This window comes from Culex pipiens, chromosome 2, assembly GCF_016801865.2.
Source record: "Culex pipiens pallens isolate TS chromosome 2, TS_CPP_V2, whole genome shotgun sequence".
NCBI lineage: Eukaryota > Metazoa > Arthropoda > Insecta > Diptera > Culicidae > Culex > Culex pipiens.
In genome coordinates, this window is record NC_068938.1 from 176,520 (window position 1) to 194,292 (window position 17,773).

Sequence of the window (17,773 nt, forward strand, 5' to 3'; positions counted from 1 at the left end):
CCAGGTTGGAAATGTGAACACAGAAAAAGACAACTCATCAAAGGATACGGTACAGTACACTTGCAGCACTTATTTCAAAAGTGAACAATCGATTTCACAATACTTACCGATCTCAAACACAAAGTCGATAAATCAACTCAACGGATCTCTCGCAACAAATGAAGCTGTTTATCTTTTAAAGACTCTAGCCGTTGAAAAATTTGCCGAACTGCTGAAGCTGAATGATGCTGAAAGACAGTACTATGAACAGATTGAACAAGGAAAATCGTATAAAAATAGAGCTTCAACCACTTTTGACAGTACGTCTCCAGGAAAGGATGAAATCAAAATGGAGGATGGAAGCAGTAGATGCATTGATGAAACAAAGGAATCTGTGGAGGCTGTGGATTTATCACATTTAAATTCTTTTGCAATAACTTATCTTTCCGAGTTGCAACGTGCGGAAAAACATTATTATGAAATAAAATGTTTGGAAAACATTGAATCCCTATCATGCAGGCTGACTAAAAGCAGCGATCTGAATATGGATTGTGAACTCGAGGTATTTAGTAAAATGCAAAACACTTTACAAAGCAATGATGTGCCTGTAGAATTCGAAATAAGTGAGAAACTCCACATGTTCGATTCTAAAGTGGAACCTTTACATAAAACAACACGTTCAAGCGAAGCTTCAGATCAGTCAGAATTAGAGAAGAGAGCTCACAACAGTAAAATAAATACTTCTTTTAATGAATCAGAAAATGTTGAATCTTTGAAACCCACTGGCTCAAGTGTGCTTTTGATGGATAGCAGCACAAATGTTTCAGAAAATATTTGGAACAAAGGTCTGCTATACTCAGAAGTAGTTGCTCAAAATTTAACAAATGTTCAGGAAAACAAAAAAATAAGCGTAAAATCGGTTCAATTAAGTGAGCTAGGTGAAGATCAAACAGTACAAAGTTCATTTGATGAATCAAAAGGGACGATGTATTCATCTTATCAAAAGAGTTTAAATAAATTCAACGATGAAAGAGCAATAAGTGGTGATGAATCTGCAAGAGTAACACAAGAGAATGGACAAAATGAATATCGGGACAACACATGGAAGAATGATGATAAAGATGTTATTTTAGCATCACCTGTGATTGAGAGCTGCTCAGCAGTGGCAGAAGATTTATCGTCAAATTTAAATCAGCGTTTAAAACAACCTTTGGACACAGCTTATAACAACGGAAAAAAACACACTGAAATTGAACGTATCGAACATAGCATTGACAACAACTTTTTATCATTTTCTCAAAATGAATGTTGGTTGAACAAACCAATTTATGATAAAGCTGAATGTTTATATTACACGTTGAAGTCAAAAGAAGATGCAATAACTTCAAACGAGGTTTTGCCATGTAATCAATCTAATGAATCTGTCAGATTCCCGAGCTTGACAACACCAAACGTCATGAACAAATCAATTGACGTTAAGCAATTAGCTGAAGATGATGCAAATGAGACTAACAGACAGCCAAAGTGTGAAGCTAAAAAACTAACAACTACATCATCAGTACTAAATATTCCCATGAAACAAAGCATTTCCAATTCCGATGATCCTGATACTCCCAAACGTCCCACGGAACTACATTCGCTAGGTTCAACGAACAACGTAGCACTTAATTATTCTGAACAGAATGATCCTGAAAGCACAATAGATAAACAGGTGACGTTGTATTTTATGTCATGTATAATCAATTGAATGCTCATAGATTTTTTAACCAGCATATCTTAACACAATTATGAAACGTAACAATTCGCATTAAATCTTACACAAATTGATTATCAAAGACGTTTCATGATTGTAATATCGCATTCATCGCTCTGTTAAACAAATCTCTAATATGTTCGTTCAGTGTTTGCATTTAAAAACTACATTACTTAACTATGCAATCTTGAATGTTTTTACCATTTTGTTAACACATCAACTCCCAACTCAAAAGCTGGAAGTCGTCAGCTGTGTGCTATCTTGTGACAACGACCATTTAGTACTTTTCGAGAAAATCTATTTTTAAAGATTGATGATAAATATTTTCAAAACTATGAATGGTAGACCCAAACTTTTTGAAGCAATCGGTTCGTATACAATCGCTTAACAAACGCTCCAAGTTTCAACTAATTCGGTTACACCAGTTAAAAGATACAGTAAATTATGCATTCAAAAATCTGAAAAGCACGTGTCACAAGTGTGTTTCGAAAGTAAAATTGTACTACGTGTCACAAGTGTGCACAGAATTTCCATACAAACTAAAATAGACTTAAATCAATGGTTTAACCAACTTAATAAGTATATTTTCAAAAAAAAGATTGCTTTGCCTTCAGAAAATGTGTCTCAACATAAATTTGTGAAAAACAAGAAATTTTTTCCACATTTTCCAACAACTTGTATGACGTGTCACAAGTGTGCACGATCATTTTGATGTTAAATTGGTCTATGTCACAAGCTTGTAATGTGATATCCGGGAAACGGAAGCGAGTTTCCAAAATCGGGTAAAAGCATCTTGTAGTGTTTGTTAAGTATAGCAAAACGTCATCATTAACTCATTTTCGACCAAAATGGTCTATGTCACAAGATAGCACACAGCTGACGAAGTAGTAAATTTATCTGGTTTATAAAAGTACAAGCACACAAAAATTGGGATTTTATGTGTTAATAGCATGTTGTGGTTTTATTATTGTCTACCCTGTTTATGTTTAAAATACTAATAATGTAATAACTCTAAAAAGCAAAAGTGTGGAATATTTTGTATGCATAAATATGTGGTTACGCACCTCTTAAGAGAACAAATAATTTGGGTTGCGGTGTAATCAACTTTCTTTAGTTCTCCGTTTAAAATCTGTACAACGCAGTTAAATTTGTTATTCAATCGTATCGATCGGAACATTCCATATTTTATGGTAATTTTTAAATGTGAACATAGGTTAATAGCAATGATATTCATTTAAAGTAAAATTTATTAGTGTGATTTAAATAAGATCCTAATCAAACAATTAATATGTAAATAAATATAATATATTACTTTTATCGATTAAGTGAGTCCAACAATTGCGTTTTGCCAAGTTTCTAATGGGGCGTATAAGCCATTTATGGGGCTTAAGAAAGTGGGAAATGAGCAAACATAGTTTGAGAATCATTGATATCTTGATGTTATGCCCACAATTAATTAATTTTACATATTTTTCTGATGTTCAAGCTTTGAAAACTGTTTTTGCAAACATAGAATTTTCAAATTATACAGTTTGTGTTACTGAGAAGTTCTCTCCCTTATGTTTTACAGCTTAGTTTTCCATTATAGCTAATTAGTGTTGGCGATAAAAACAAATATTCTACAAAGCTTTGATTTAACACTTTTTAGCACTAATTAGCATTTGTTCTCATCTAATCTGGCATTATGTAAAATTGTGATGTTTAATGTTTACTGAAATCAGAGAATGGTTTATTTTTTTTATTTGGTAAATTTCTCTAGATTTTGATTTGCATGCTCTGTTGTCATGTATAAATAATGTATGTTCCTAATTGTTTTTTTATAATCTTCAGATATTACCCCATGATGTGGAAAATATTTTGGAGTCGTTACTATCAGCAGAGCTAAAGATGAACAACCTTCCCTATGACAACATTAATGATCTGATTAAAGGGTTACAGGTTTGTATTGCAAATTACATAAGTTCAGCTGCTTATGTTACATGGGATCTTCCTTGCAGGTGCTTATTGAAAAACTAGCAGATTATAAGCAACAAAATTACGCAATTTCTATGTCATTACCATCCAATGCTGATATGAAGATACAAGAGTCGATCCGTCAGATAGACGATCGCATTGATTTTCTACGGCAAAGAGCGCACGATGGATTGGAAAAAATACAGGTAATTTTTGTTCCATTTATTGAAATGTTCCTCTTTTAATATCTTTTCTGCTTTATTTTCTCAGCAAACATTGAAAATTAGAGAACAGCGTAAAAAAGAAGTACAAGCATATCTTTCACTATTAGAAGAGATCGAAAGTTGGTTATCGACATCATCAATACAGTTAGATGATGTCGATGATGATAGTACGGAAGATGACATAAACCAAATGTTGTATCGAAACGAAAACCTTCTTCGCAATCTAACTGTGAAGGAAACTAACGCCAGAGCAATATATGAAAAAACTGACGAGTTTTTGATGTATTCAGATGTATCTGATAGAACAAAGTTGCTAAAGGAGAACCTAAGCGCTATCATAAGGACAATGCGAGAGAAAACACTTATTGTTGAAAACAACATTCAACGACTGACACAAAAACTAAAACCGATTGAAAGCACTATGGTGAACACTGAAATGCAAACCAGTCCTCCAGTTTCACTTGATGTTTACAATAAAGCTCCTGTTGTACAACAAGATACATCATCTCAAACCCACAAAACTGGTTCCACGGACAATATACTTATTATTCAGTCTGTATCAAATGGTCAAGAAACTCTTCAAATTTCAAATGTGCGCAATACTCCGCTAATGGGTACAACAGATGATATAATTGTAGAAGCAAAGTACACTCACCCTCAAGAAGGAGAAGGTAGAAAATCATCAGAATTACTTCTGCAAAATATTCCCTCTCAGTTTGAAAGTACATTTGTCGAACCAGATGATAGTACAACAGAGATCGTGGTGGATAAAGATGGTTCTAAAAAAATCACCTTAAGAAAGACTATACAGCCAATACAATCTATTGGCCCATGTGAAATTCCAAGTATCAGTACGTTGGATGCTACAATTTTACCCCCAGTAATTGAGGGAACAGTGCTGGAAGTCCAACAACCAAAATTTGTAAGCGAGGAAGTTCATGTCGCACGCAACATTGTTGGGGAGATCCTGGACAATATTCAAGAACATGTAGTTGATACGATAGTTAAAAAGGAATCCGAGCTACTGGACACCCAGGAGCAAGATTCTCAGGTATTCGAATCCGATGCACTTAAAGTAGATTTGATTGCTTCTGTTGTTGATTCACCAAGTACTAGTACCGTATTTAGTCTGCAAAGTACATCTGAGCCTTACTCAAATCTTACAGCAAAAACAGATTCAAACTTAAATGCATCAGTCGTAGAACCCGTCGGTGACATCTGGCCTCCATCAGAATCAATAACTGTAGGAGAGTTTGGAAGTGTTTGTAAACCCGATAACACAACAACAGCCCGGACTGTTCGTTTTGAAATGATGAAACCGGAAGTTATTTGTGATGAAATTTGGCCACAAAGTTTGAAAACAGGATCAAGTTACATCGATGTTGCACCTCAGTTCCCGACATTACCATCAACAAATAACGATGATTCTACCACACCAGAGAAAGTATATCAAGATGAACAATCAATGTCAATACATGGCGCAGAAACTGTTCAAGAAATTTCTTTGATATGTAAAGAATCGGAGGAAATTCAAGAAAGTGAACAGCAAGTTGTTGACGTAGCACTTGAAGCACAAATTTCAATGAATGAAATCAAAAAACCTTCTACAGAAAATGCTTCAGTATTAGACACATCAATCATACAACCTGAGCCAGCTACAGCTTTAACAGACAAAGGCATAGAACCAACGCCTGATGATGTCCATCCAAAGGAGAAATATGATAGTTTACCAGTTGCTGAATCTTTGGAAACCGACAGTAAAGACGACGGTATAAAATCACCAGCGCCAGATGTACCTTCGGAGGAAACACGTATAGGTGAAGCAATGATTGAATCTTATGAAACTAAAAGTAAGCACGAAGATGTAATAGCAGACAATGAAACATGCGGCGATGACAGAAAAGAACAGCTCACAGATATACAACAAACCAAATGTGAATCTGATGGAAAACTTAAAGTTCAGGTTGCTTCAACGAAAGAAGAACAAAGTTCTATAAAACTCACAATGAACATTGTTCCATTAGATGCAAAGAAAATTAGTGTAAGTCTGATTGAAATCGGCCATACTGATTCAAAAACAGTTCCCACAGAGGACCCTTCGAGAATCGAAGAAAGTAATCTTTCTAAAGATCTGCTGGCATCTGGAAAAATTCCAGGACTAAGCGATATCGACTTCGATAAAGGATATGATGCTGATAAAACGACAGTCGATGGGGAATCTGAAACTGATGAATCACAAAAGAAGAAAAAACGCAAGAAGAAGAAGCAACGCAATGAAACTGATAAGGCTATAAACACGGAAATGTTAGAATCGCCAGTTGTACCAGTTGAATCAATTGCACTTGATTCTCGTGCTGAAGAACAAAGAATCAATGAAACACAAGAAAGCATCGTTGACGAGCCTATTGAAACGTCATCATTTATACAGGAACGATTAATCGTTTCAACTGAGGTTATAGAAGCAGTTTACGTTGAAGATGTTCAACAACAAACAACTCCCGTTGAGTTTGAACATCCAGATTTTGGATTGGATCAAGAAGTATCGAAACTTACTTCTGAAAAGTTAATTGTTCCTATCGATATAGAACAAAAATCAATGCAAACGTCTCCAGAACCCGAAATATTCAAAATGTCTCACCAAACATCGCCCATACAGACATCAGCTGTTGCATGCGAAGCAAAAGAAATTCAAACAACAATGCAAGTATGCGAAATCGAAACACAAACGCTCAACACTTCTCCAAAGCATCAAATAGAACAAGAATCTCAAACTGAAGTGAGCAAAAGTGAGTTTATGGATAAATCTGCAGAAACTCCAGTTATTGATGTAGTAAACACGGCAAATCAAACCATCATTACAAAAACCGCTGAGATGGAAATACAAACGATAGAAAACGTTGGTGAAATTGTGGAGCCTCTTGTTACAAGTATTATTAATTTGGCAGTAAAAGATGAAGTAACCTACACACACCATTCGATCCAAACAAGTCCGATAAGTTTTGAACCATCAAAACAAGATGTGCTTGTGCTTCATGAAAGTATACAGACTATACAACCTGAAATTCTTGATGCTTACGTGGAAACCGAACAGATTCTTCAAGAAAACGCTACATCACCTGTAACTCAGGAGACAAAGAGTGATGTACAAATTCAAACTAGTCCTATTCATAAAACAGCCATGGTTTTGGGGAAATGTGATACCCCAAATACATCCGGTGTGGAGAATGTCAATCAAGATACCCAAACAATTGTAATCGATGTAGTGGATAACCAAGCACAAACAAACCCTGAACCACCAACTGGCGTAAGCAAGATTGAAATTCCCTGTACCGACAACAGCAAAAACGGTAAAACTAGCTCTGAAAAAAGCAAAAAGAAAATGAAGAAAAGAAAATCCGACGGTAAACTACCTTTGCAAGTTGAAGTCACAGCACAATTTGAAATTCCTGACAGTTGTGCAGAAATTGACGCATTCACAGTTAAAAAAACTATCATATCAGAGACAAACGTTGATTCAAAAAGTGATCTCGATATTCACGTTCAGTTAGATATTGATCCTACTCCTCACCGTTCTGAGTCGTTTATAATCAATGAGGTGATATTGGATGAAAAGATTGTAACCTTAGGACTACACAATTATTTGTCCATCTTGAAATCCCAACAAAGCTATGCTGAGCACAAAAAAGTACCATGGAGTGAAATGGCCAGTATGCTGGAAAATGTGTATAGAGCTGGTAATTCTGTGCAAACATCATACCCAAATGCTCTCAGGACTACTTCGGTTGATGCTGAAAACCAAGAGCATGATTATCTGGGCTTAGGAAAAGCATTGTCTTTGTTGCAAGAAAATTCTACCGATGCAACTATGCAAAATCAAATTCTTTTCGAGATACTAGAATCAATCAGTACGCCAACAGAGGAAATAATAGCTGATATAAACAAATCGAAAAACCTGGACAAAACAGATTGCTTCAGAATCTGTGAAATGCATAGGCAGAGATTGGTGTATATACTGGAAATTATACAAAGAATAATTATTTTCATTACAAGCAACAATACACAGCCGAATAACGACGTTGTGAAATGTTTTGAATTAACAGCAAATGAATTGAGACATCTTGACAATGAAATTACCAGTTTGGAAACAGAATACCGTCGAAAACAAGTTTACACCGATGATTTGGCTGGAACATTACAGTATGTCAATGCACAATTTGATGTTATTGATGAAAAATTATCCAATGTTATAAACAATGAAACATTACCCATCAATAAAAAACTACTTCAACTGGATGAATTAGAACAGCAATATTTGGAGTGCGCAAAACGATTGCGCTCTGTACCAACTGAACTCCAAACAATAATGGATAGCACATTTGATAGTTACTTTGAAACATTACTGGAGACAGCCGGGAAAAAATCGCGAAAATTGTCACATTCTGTAATAATAGAACGCAACAAGTTAAATCAGCTGAATAGTTTGGCAGAAGAATATGAACAAACACTCCTTGAATTCCAAGATATCACAGATGCTGCAGAAAGTTTTATAAAAAATAACATCGTCACAAACAGTCTAGAAGAGCTTCAGGAAGAAATGCAACGATATCGAAAGTTTTTTGTCAATTTAAATCACTGTAAAATGATTCTCGAGTCGCTTGAATCTAATCTGGACCCAATAACGCGACTGAAACATGCAGAGCTGCATTCATCTTTATACAACCAAACAGCGTCAATATTGGAAAAAGCTGTGGATAAAGCAGCAAAGTTAGCGCAAGTAGCAAGCAAGTGGACCATACTTCAAAAGGAAATGCGTAATGAATCTCAATGGCTGCAAATAGCACAACAACGTGTTCCCGATTTACAGAATGTGTCTTCTGAAGATTTTGAACAGTTTATAACGCTGTATGAGTCACTGTACCAAGATATTGTTTATCATCATGCAAAGATGATACAGCAGAATGACGTGGCCAAAAAAATGCAAGAACATGTTTCAGCCCCAATCTTAGAAAAAGAAAGCAATGAAGCTTTGACAGTCATTGTGCAACTAAGGGAAGAAGTTTCACTTCATTTGAACATGTTGGTCAAATACAAATTGCACTGGAATAATTACAACAATTCAGCAGACAAGCTAGGTGAATGGATATGTTCTTGCCAAAAAACGCTGCGTGAAATACACATTCCTTCAAATTTGGTTGACACTCCAGTAGAGGATATGCGTAATTTTTGGGAAATTAAAGCTCAATATGAAGTGCTCAATAACAAAGTGTACAAAAGTGCTTGTGATTCATTTGATAGAGCACTTTCGACAGTAAACGTCAGTGATGAACCTTTACAACGACAGTTGCATGGTCAGCTTCTCGAAAATTGGTTGGATATTTCTTCTACAATATCACAAATTCAAACCAATATTTCTGAATCAATGAAAACTGACTCAACTACAGTCAGAGATAAAATCGCGTTTATAGAGCAAGAGCTACAAGAAATCACTACATTGTTCAACAACACCAAAGGAGTACTTAAATCCCAAGAAGATCTGTATGCGTACATTGAAAAAATTCAAATGCTCCGTACGCGAATTCATCTAATCGACTCAGAATTGGGTCAAATCGCCTTGGGAGCTGATTCTAATACAGAAAAAATAAGTGACATATTTGGAATTTCCCGAAACATCTCTCAGCAAATTAACGAGGAATACGAAGCAGCGGAAACATTTTTCAAATTTTTGGAAGACATTGAGAATGGTATCAAGGAAGAGGAAATTAATTTGTCTCAAATTTCCAAAATCTTGGACACAACAAATGTCAATTGCAAACGTCCGGATGTACAGAAATCTCTTGATGATTGTATTCAATGTCAACTGTTGTTGAGCGATTCGTGGAACAAACTGATGAGATTAAGGCAAATGCTTCATACATTACCAATGAATCTAAAAGTATCAGTTTCACCGTTGCAAACCGAACGGGCTTTGTCTTTGCTTCAGACTACACATAACGACCTGGAACAAAGATGTGGAAATATAATAATTCAACTGAAGCACAGGTTAACCTTGTGGAACAAATTTCATCGGCAACTGGAAATGATTCAAGAACACATTCAAGAAACTGAGTTTATGATGGAGTTGATGCAGCTACAGGAAAATGCCGACTACCAAAGATTATTGACCGCAACGGAGAGACTTGATGTAATTATTTAAATTATTCAGCATTGTACTGCAAATAACCAACTATTTTTTATATTTTTAGGCTCTTTTAATTGAAATTGACAGTAGAAAAAATACTGTTGAAGATTTGAAATCAATAGCTCAACCATTGATAGAAACATCCGACGAAAGTGTTTCATTAGAAATCCAAGAAACAGTGCAGAAAATCACAGTTGTTTGGCAAAATACACGGGAAAGTTTAAAGGAGTTATGCCAACGATACGAAAAGGCTGTGAAATTATGGCAACACTATCATGATGTTTGCAAAAATGTAAAGCATTGGGTAGAGCACGAGGCGTCTGATACAGATACGTTGGAATACATGAACGAGATATCTCAGTTGGAAGTTTATCAAAACTTAATTGTTGATAAAAGGAAGGACTTGGAGCAACTTAAGGACCTGATAAACAATATAAACGTGCAAGTCGGGTTTAACGTGACTGGTCCATTGATATTGGAAATTGAAGACTTCAGTCATAAAATAGAAGAAATAGAAGAAAATGTTATCTCTCACAAGGCTGACATGGAATCCAACAATTTCCAGAGTAACGAGAACCGATTTGTGCTTAGTCAAGCACAGCAACTATTTGATAACTTACAACAGGTTCGTATGACAAAACTATTTTTCGAACTTTCAGAACTTTTGTTCTCATTACAGTGCTTAGTCCATATTTCAAATACGAGTGTAATTAGACGCAATAGTATATTTTAGGTTTGCATTCAAACTTAAAGTATTTTTTTTTAGAAATGTCGCTATCTGAATGATAGACAACAGTCTGCTAGTTTAGTGTTTTGATATTGAATCATTTAGCTTTATTTTTCAAACATGTAGGCAACACGATGATACCATATTAGAGTATAACACAAAATTTGATCTATTGAGCCTTAATCTCAAATATAAGAGATCCACCTTTGAATTCAAAAAGGCATTTAACCCATGAGAAGACATTTTTCAAAATGACAATTTTTGAGGAATATAGGTCATCAATAGCATTGTTTTCAACATCAATAATTGACAGCTGAAAAAAAAATCATTTTGAGTGTTAATTTCCACTTACAAATCATAGGCGAAGCGCCCGCTCCTGTTCAGTCCAATAATGCTCATAATTGGAATTTTGTCTCAGTTCACCCACCGGAACAAGCCCCTGAATGCCCGCAAAAAAGCAATTTGTGTTACACTCTAATACCATATCTACACAAGTTTGAAATTTAAAAAAAATGAGGCTCCAGCTAAATTAAAAATTGGCTGTGGTATTTTGTGACACAATAATTATGAAAATTTTAATGCATATTTTTTTGTTGATTTATTTCGTTACAGAGCTATGGAGATCATGATTTTAATACCGACTTGGAATCAAAAGTAAAGCACCTCCGAGAATATATGATCAATTTATGTGCTACAGAATCCCGCTTAGAAGATATTTTAAATGGCAAGCAAAATGGAAACCTACCAGAAAGCGAGGTTAAAAACTTGCATTTAATTTCCCAATCTTTATTGCAAGATTCGTTGGAGCAGTACCAATGCTTGATGCAAAAAATAATATTGCATGGAAATGATGAAAATTTCATCAATTTTTGGGACAATTACATGACATTTGTGAAGACATTCCTTGAACAGGATACACCATGTAATGATACAGAGCTGCGTAAGCTAAGGAATCAGTATTCTTTGATTGCTCACTTACTAAAGGATTTAAGAGCACTCATCATGAAAAAATCGAGTATCGAAATGAGCCATGCAGCCAAATATAATTGCCTGAACGAACAACATAGTTACTGCATAACAACGGCTGAAAGTCGCTTAGTTGACATAGAAAGCAGATTGCGTCACTGGGACAAATACAACAGTATCAAATCCACATTGAAGCAATCTATTAGTTACATTGAACGTGAAAAGTACAGTCTTCAGCTTGTTTACATAAGTCTGAAGGAGATTTCCAAAATGCAAAACAAAGTAAATGAATTACAAATGCTGTTTCCACAAATTGAACAAGACTTGGACGATATGCAACGAGAAACTTCAGAAATTCTAAGTTTTACAAAGGATGAACATATAATGATTCAAATCCGGAGTGACCACGGAAAACTATCCCAACAAACTGCCAAGCTAAAAGAAAGTATCGAAACATGGATTGAATTTCTATCCAGGATAGCGAATCTGCACGAACACTTCCATTCGAAGTGTGATCAGATCCATTACAATTTAGTGGAGCTAACCCGTTGCCTAGAAGATGTGAAAATAGATAGTCTTGGAGCATCTCAACATCATCTGAACATGTTGAAAAATGAACAATTACGTTTGGTTGGAATAAAGGATACATTGACCACTACGAATGAAATACGGGATGAGCTGAAACAACGTATCAGTGTATTCGATGCTAAGTTAATTCATCAACGGGTCTGGCAGCTTTGGCAAATGTTCGAAAAACTGGACTATTCATTATCAGTTCTTTTGAAGCAAATGCAGGAAAGGTTACAAAACCTTAAGCTATTTTCTCAGCAATACATAATTTTAACAAACTGGATGATGGAGTTTGAAAACCGTATCAATGATTCCAACAAATATCAAACGTGTGAAGACGACGCAACGTTCATAAAATCTGTTGAGGAACTTTTGCTTCAAGAGCTGTTGCTGAAAGAAAATGAAATAGAGTGGTTTAATATAGTTGGGGTTGATTTAGCTAACAATTTACAAAAGGGAGACGAACAGCTGGAGATTAAATCAAAGCTTGAACTCCTCAATTCTAACTGGAAAAGGCTAAAGACACATTGTCACAATAGGACTCAGAAAATACAGGAAGTCAATAGTACTACCATTTCCCTGCAACGCAGAATCGAAGATATTAAAACATGGATGAACATAATTGAACACGATTTGAAATCTCCGTTTTTGTTTGAAACGTTGGATGATTCTACTTTAAACATACTAATGGACCAATACGACAATTTACAACGATCAATTGAAAGCAACAGTGGAAATGTAGGCGAGGTTTTAAATCTATGTGAGATGTTGTTCACTGATGTAGAGTCATGGAACGTTCACATTGATAGAAAGCATGTACTTCATGATATAAACAATTTGGAACTAAGGTGGAAAAATATTTGCTTGGAATCAACGAAACGCAAGGCAGATTTGTTGTCAATTTGGAATATGTTGCTGGAAATTGAAAAAATAACAAATTCTCACCAAGAATGGGTTGAAAAATGCAACAGGTACTTAGATACACTGGAAAACTTTTACCAGTCATCAGTGAACATAGAAAACATAAGTGAAATATTTGAAGAACTCGCTATACGACAATCTGACATGATTGCTCAGGAACCTATATCACATATATTGAGAAAATTGTTTGTCTCTCTCAACAAACACGAGAGAGCTGATGCAGCTAATATGAGGAATGTTACTAATGTGGCCAAGAGGATTCTGTCGATATGGGAATGTCTTTTGTGGAGATCAAACAATCTTAAAAAGGAGCTAAGTGATTTACAAACTATGCACACAGTATTTATCAATGAATATGAGAATATAATAATGGCATTGACACAAATTGATGTGCAAGTAATAAACATCAAGCATTTATCAGAAGCTAAAGACGATACACCGGAAATAAAAAGAAAACGACTACGTGATCTTCATAACGAACTGCGATTTGTAATCAATCTATTTGATAAGCAGGACGAGTTAGGCACCAGTTTAATACAGAGACTATCAATGCCAAACAGTATTCATTTGAAGATACAAGAATACCATGATTTTGCAAATAACATCAAATCAAGTCTAGATGCATTATTGTCGGAAACTATTCAGGAATCGGACAAGCAAAAAAGCCAGCACAGCTCTCAAATACAAACGGAATGTTTTGAAAAAGATTCTGCTGTTCAAGTCAATACCTTGCCAGCTTTGTCTCACGGTAAATCAATTACTGCTAAGGAAGCATATCAATATCAACTTGAATCAGCTCTCGTCGAGGCAAGAGGACACTTGGAAAATCTGCATACAGCGATAAATGAAATAAACGTGAATAATTTCATGACGTCAACTCAAAAAGTATCTAAAGTGTCCGCCACTTGTGAATCATCGATTGAGCTGATAAAGCATCTCAATCTTATGGTTTTGTCTGAAACTCAGAGTGACGAGGAAGATACTATGAATAAGCTGGTAACTATTGAATGCGATAAATTCACGCAGTATCAAACAGAATGGCGATCTAAGCAACAAAAATTAGAAGAACTGAGGTATGTTAGCGTGCAAAAAAATATCAATGTTTTATATTCTCGTTACTGTCAATAACATTCTAATACATCTTTCGCAGTCATTGACATCTATGCCTAATACTTAATATGCTTTACATTTCTTACCTCTAGATCTTTCCCAATTGCTTACAATTTCATATGTGTACAGTAAGTGTTTTTTACGCTTTTTTTTAATACAAATTAATATTTAATTCTGTTTTAATTGTGATACACCAACAAATTAAAATTTATTTATGTTACAGCAATGACGATTATCTCACATGTCCTTTGTGTACAAACCGAAACTGGCAACAAATTGATAACGACCTATGGCGACTTGAGCAATGGTTACAAATGGCAGAGGCAAATCAGAAAAGTCAACACACCAATCCTCCGACGGACATCGACACGCTGGAGGATACCATTCAGGACCACCGGGAATTTCTGTTAGATCTGGATAGTCACAAAAGCATAATAAAGTCGCTCAACATTGTTGGCGAACATTTGGCGACGCACACACTGGATACAGAAAAGGCGGTCAGATTACGCGAACGTCTTCAAGCAGACAACCAACGATGGGAGAAAGTTTGTAGTCTAGCGTCACATTGGCAATCCCAGTTACACCATGCGCTGATGGACAACAAAGAATTCCATCGGACAGTTACTGAACTTTGCGCTTGGCTAGAGCAAACAGAAAACAAAATCAAAAGTTCTGAACCAATTGATTTGACTTCCGACATGAAACTCATTGAGCGAAAATATAAAACCTTTAGAGAGTTGCGCAGTGATTTAGTTCGTTGTGAGCCACGTGTCGTGAGTTTACAGGAGACAACATCTCAGCTTACAAAATATTTGGAAGCCAACAAGTCCCAGCAATTTGATGAGATATATGCAAAGTATGGAAGTTCAAGTAGTTAGTCCAATTCAACACTACAAAACATTATCTTTTTTCAGGTTAACAGATTTGAGACTAAGATTCCACTCAATACGAAGACTGGTGGAAATGTATACAATAAAAATTGCCGCTGCCTTGGGTTATGATCCAACATTTGATACAAACAGTATCGCATCGGTAGATACTCTACCAGGGGTAAGTTTTGCTACAGTTGCGATATTATTCCGCACTTAAATAATGCTTCAACAATTTGATGACATTGTTGATCAACTGGGTAAAAATAATTAGTGTAGTTTATTTTTTTACTTCACAAAATGATTTTACACGTTTACACATATGTTTTCGTTAATAGAGTAACTTTTATTTTCTTTTTATGTAGATTCAAGGCGTTAGCGGATCGCTCACTCGCGTAGCCGGACAAGAGTCCAATGCAAAGTAATTATCTAGATTTAGTATACCAAGTATAAATTAAACAACGTAGTTTTTGTTGCACTGTAGATATTATCAAAACAAAAAAAGGGTGATAAAAAACCAAATGGTGGTATTTCAGACCACGTTCCTTCATATGTCCTGAGCATTGGTGAACATGTATTTTTGACGTATGAAAAGTGTGTTTTTAGAAAATGCAAAACATATTGTTTATGCTTAATACCTGGTCATGTTTGCAGAAATTTCCGATATGCAACATGAAAAACGCAGCAAAAAGTCCGATGATAATTTGGATATCACACTAAATTTACAGTTTTTCTTGATTAGTCTAATTTAGAACTGAACTGAATAATGATGAAAAAGCATTGAAGATTTTTGTTGCGAAAAATGGAAAATTTGTATTTGTTTGTATTTTGAACTCAGTACGTTTAAGGAACAAGCATGAAACGGTCTACTTTGTATCACCCTTAAAATCGTTTTACTGTTAATGTATTAATTCAATAAACAAATTATTTCTTTCACAGTGCACAAGAGGGAGAAGACGACGAGCACATCAACACAACAGTGTTGACCAGAAGTTACCGATTCTTGGGCCGTGTTGTACGCGCTTCTTTACCAATTCAGGCAATGCTGTTATTGCTATTAGGCGTAGTTACTCTCATGCCCCACGGTGAAGACTACTCCTGTACATTAACTAATAACTTTGCACGCAGCTTAGAACCAATGCTACGATATCCAAACGGACCCCCACCTATCTGAAGGGGTTGCTTTTGACATGTATTTGAAACCATTTTTTCCAGTGAAGAATGTGCAATAAAACTAGCATTTAACATTAATATGTAGTGTAGGGATAAGTATTTTTTCTATTGTTGTACCACTCTTCTGGTGATCTTTTTTTAACTGAAACAAAAGCAAGTTACTTATGAGTTAAGTTTCCTTTATACATTTATTTTTACAAGTTACCATTATATGTATAATTTGATTTTTATGTTTACAATGTCTAATAAACAAAATAAAAAGTTCAACAAATACAAATAATTGTTTTGAACGAATTCATTAAACACCATTCTCCACATGCTCATGAACTGCCTACTAGTTGTATATTCTGCTTTTACAAGTATTCCCGATTTTTCAAGAACATAATGCGGTGAACAATTATTGTAACAAGCTGGAACAAATCACAATTTATGATTTAGAACTTGAACAAGTCAATCATCTTACTTGAATTGTGATGCTGGAAAACGTAATTGCCATACCAATTTCTATTCTGTCGGTGGCATTTTGAATAAATGACGATAAACATCCATTTTGAAACACATTGACGGTTTCAAAATCAGATATATCAACAAAACTTCCATCGTATTCGATCTTTACAGCTACAATATTGCACAAAGCCTGAGATTGGCAGCAGCTTGATGGAACTATTGTTTTGTTGTTTTTGACTAGCCTGTAAGTATAAAAGTAAGTATGTTTTGGGAGGAAAGCAACTCAAATATTCACTTACTGGGTATAAATACGCTCTTGATCTAAATTTCTCCATATTATGTTTCTCCAATCTTTGTAAAAAGACACTCCACAGCATGAGTTTGAAAATTGAATTTGGTTCCAAAATATGTTCCAGTAAATATCAATATTGTACATTTCTATACCGTTAATTAATACACCTTCTGTCTCTAGAGTTAAGCCCTGACTCAATTGTAAACTTAGCAAAAGCTTTAATATATCAAACACTAAAGCTTCGATTGCAAGAAACAGCCAACATTTTGAAGAGAAGCTAATAGCGTTGCTGAACGGAGACACGAAGGTGCGCTTCGCACGAAGCATTCCAAAAATTTGAACAGTCAGATTGTGAAAGCTGATTAGTTGCAACATAATCAGCATTCCATCATTTTCTAATAACCGCAACTTTTTTTTCGTTGTTCGCAATTCATGCTTGATGAATTCTTCCCAGCCAATTCTTATTATTCCGAGACATATCGAAATCAGATGAAACAACACTGCTAAGTTCAACAGACTTGCCATTTGGAAGACAAGTAAAAACTGTTTAGTGTTACTTGGCAACATGCAACTAGGTAGCAACCGACTTTGTTACTTTTCACAGCAACTAT

General features: G+C 35.2%; 2 protein-coding genes across 8 annotated transcripts in view; one reads left to right on the forward strand and one right to left on the reverse strand.

The window, feature by feature from the left end:
- The window catches only part of LOC120429839 (muscle-specific protein 300 kDa), a 69,278-nt gene extending 52,566 nt beyond the window's left edge, over positions 1-16,712 (forward strand). For 3 of the 6 annotated variants that reach the window (XM_052707386.1, XM_052707387.1, XM_052707390.1), the window contains 10 exons: positions 3,563-3,670; positions 3,730-3,891; positions 3,956-10,090; positions 10,152-10,712; positions 11,427-14,344; positions 14,474-14,509; positions 14,605-15,237; positions 15,296-15,431; positions 15,616-15,671; positions 16,190-16,712. In XM_052707386.1, the coding sequence (XP_052563346.1) occupies positions 3,563-3,670; positions 3,730-3,891; positions 3,956-10,090; positions 10,152-10,712; positions 11,427-14,344; positions 14,474-14,509; positions 14,605-15,237; positions 15,296-15,431; positions 15,616-15,671; positions 16,190-16,424 (10,980 nt within the window). In that variant the 3' untranslated portion in view covers positions 16,425-16,712. Of the gene's footprint in view, positions 1-6; positions 1,691-3,562; positions 3,671-3,729; positions 3,892-3,955; positions 10,091-10,151; positions 10,713-11,426; positions 14,345-14,473; positions 14,510-14,604; positions 15,238-15,295; positions 15,432-15,615; positions 15,672-16,189 lie in introns of those variants that run through there. The other 3 variants (XM_039594227.2, XM_052707389.1, XM_052707388.1) reach the window with 3 other exon arrangements.
- LOC120429076 (uncharacterized) lies at positions 16,625-17,771 on the reverse strand. 2 transcript variants are annotated; one of them, XR_005607207.2, is made up of 3 exons: positions 17,170-17,309; positions 16,887-17,112; positions 16,625-16,833 (listed from the first exon to the last, which is right to left on the reverse strand). XR_005607207.2 is itself a non-coding variant. In XM_039594231.2 (3 exons), the coding sequence occupies exons 1-3, from the start codon at positions 17,727-17,729 to the stop codon at positions 16,631-16,633; spliced, it is 954 nt and encodes a 317-aa protein (XP_039450165.1). In that variant the 5' UTR covers positions 17,730-17,771; the 3' UTR covers positions 16,625-16,630. The 2 variants fall into 2 exon arrangements, 1 of the variants encoding a protein (XP_039450165.1); XM_039594231.2 differs by having other exon boundaries at positions 16,922-17,112; positions 17,170-17,771.
- Between the last annotated feature and the right edge of the window lie 2 nt (positions 17,772-17,773).

Excerpts from the sequence above, each read along its gene's own strand:
- LOC120429076 (XM_039594231.2), bottom strand. The coding sequence starts at position 17,729 with ATGTTGCCAAGTAACACTAAACAGTTTTTACTTGTCTTCCAAATGGCA. Across the intron at positions 17,113-17,169 it reads CAAGAGCGTATTTATACCCA|GCTAGTCAAAAACAACAAAA; the intron begins GTAAGTGAATAT and ends TTATACTTACAG. Across the intron at positions 16,834-16,921 it reads CACCGACAGAATAGAAATTG|CTTGTTACAATAATTGTTCA; the intron begins GTATGGCAATTA and ends GATTTGTTCCAG.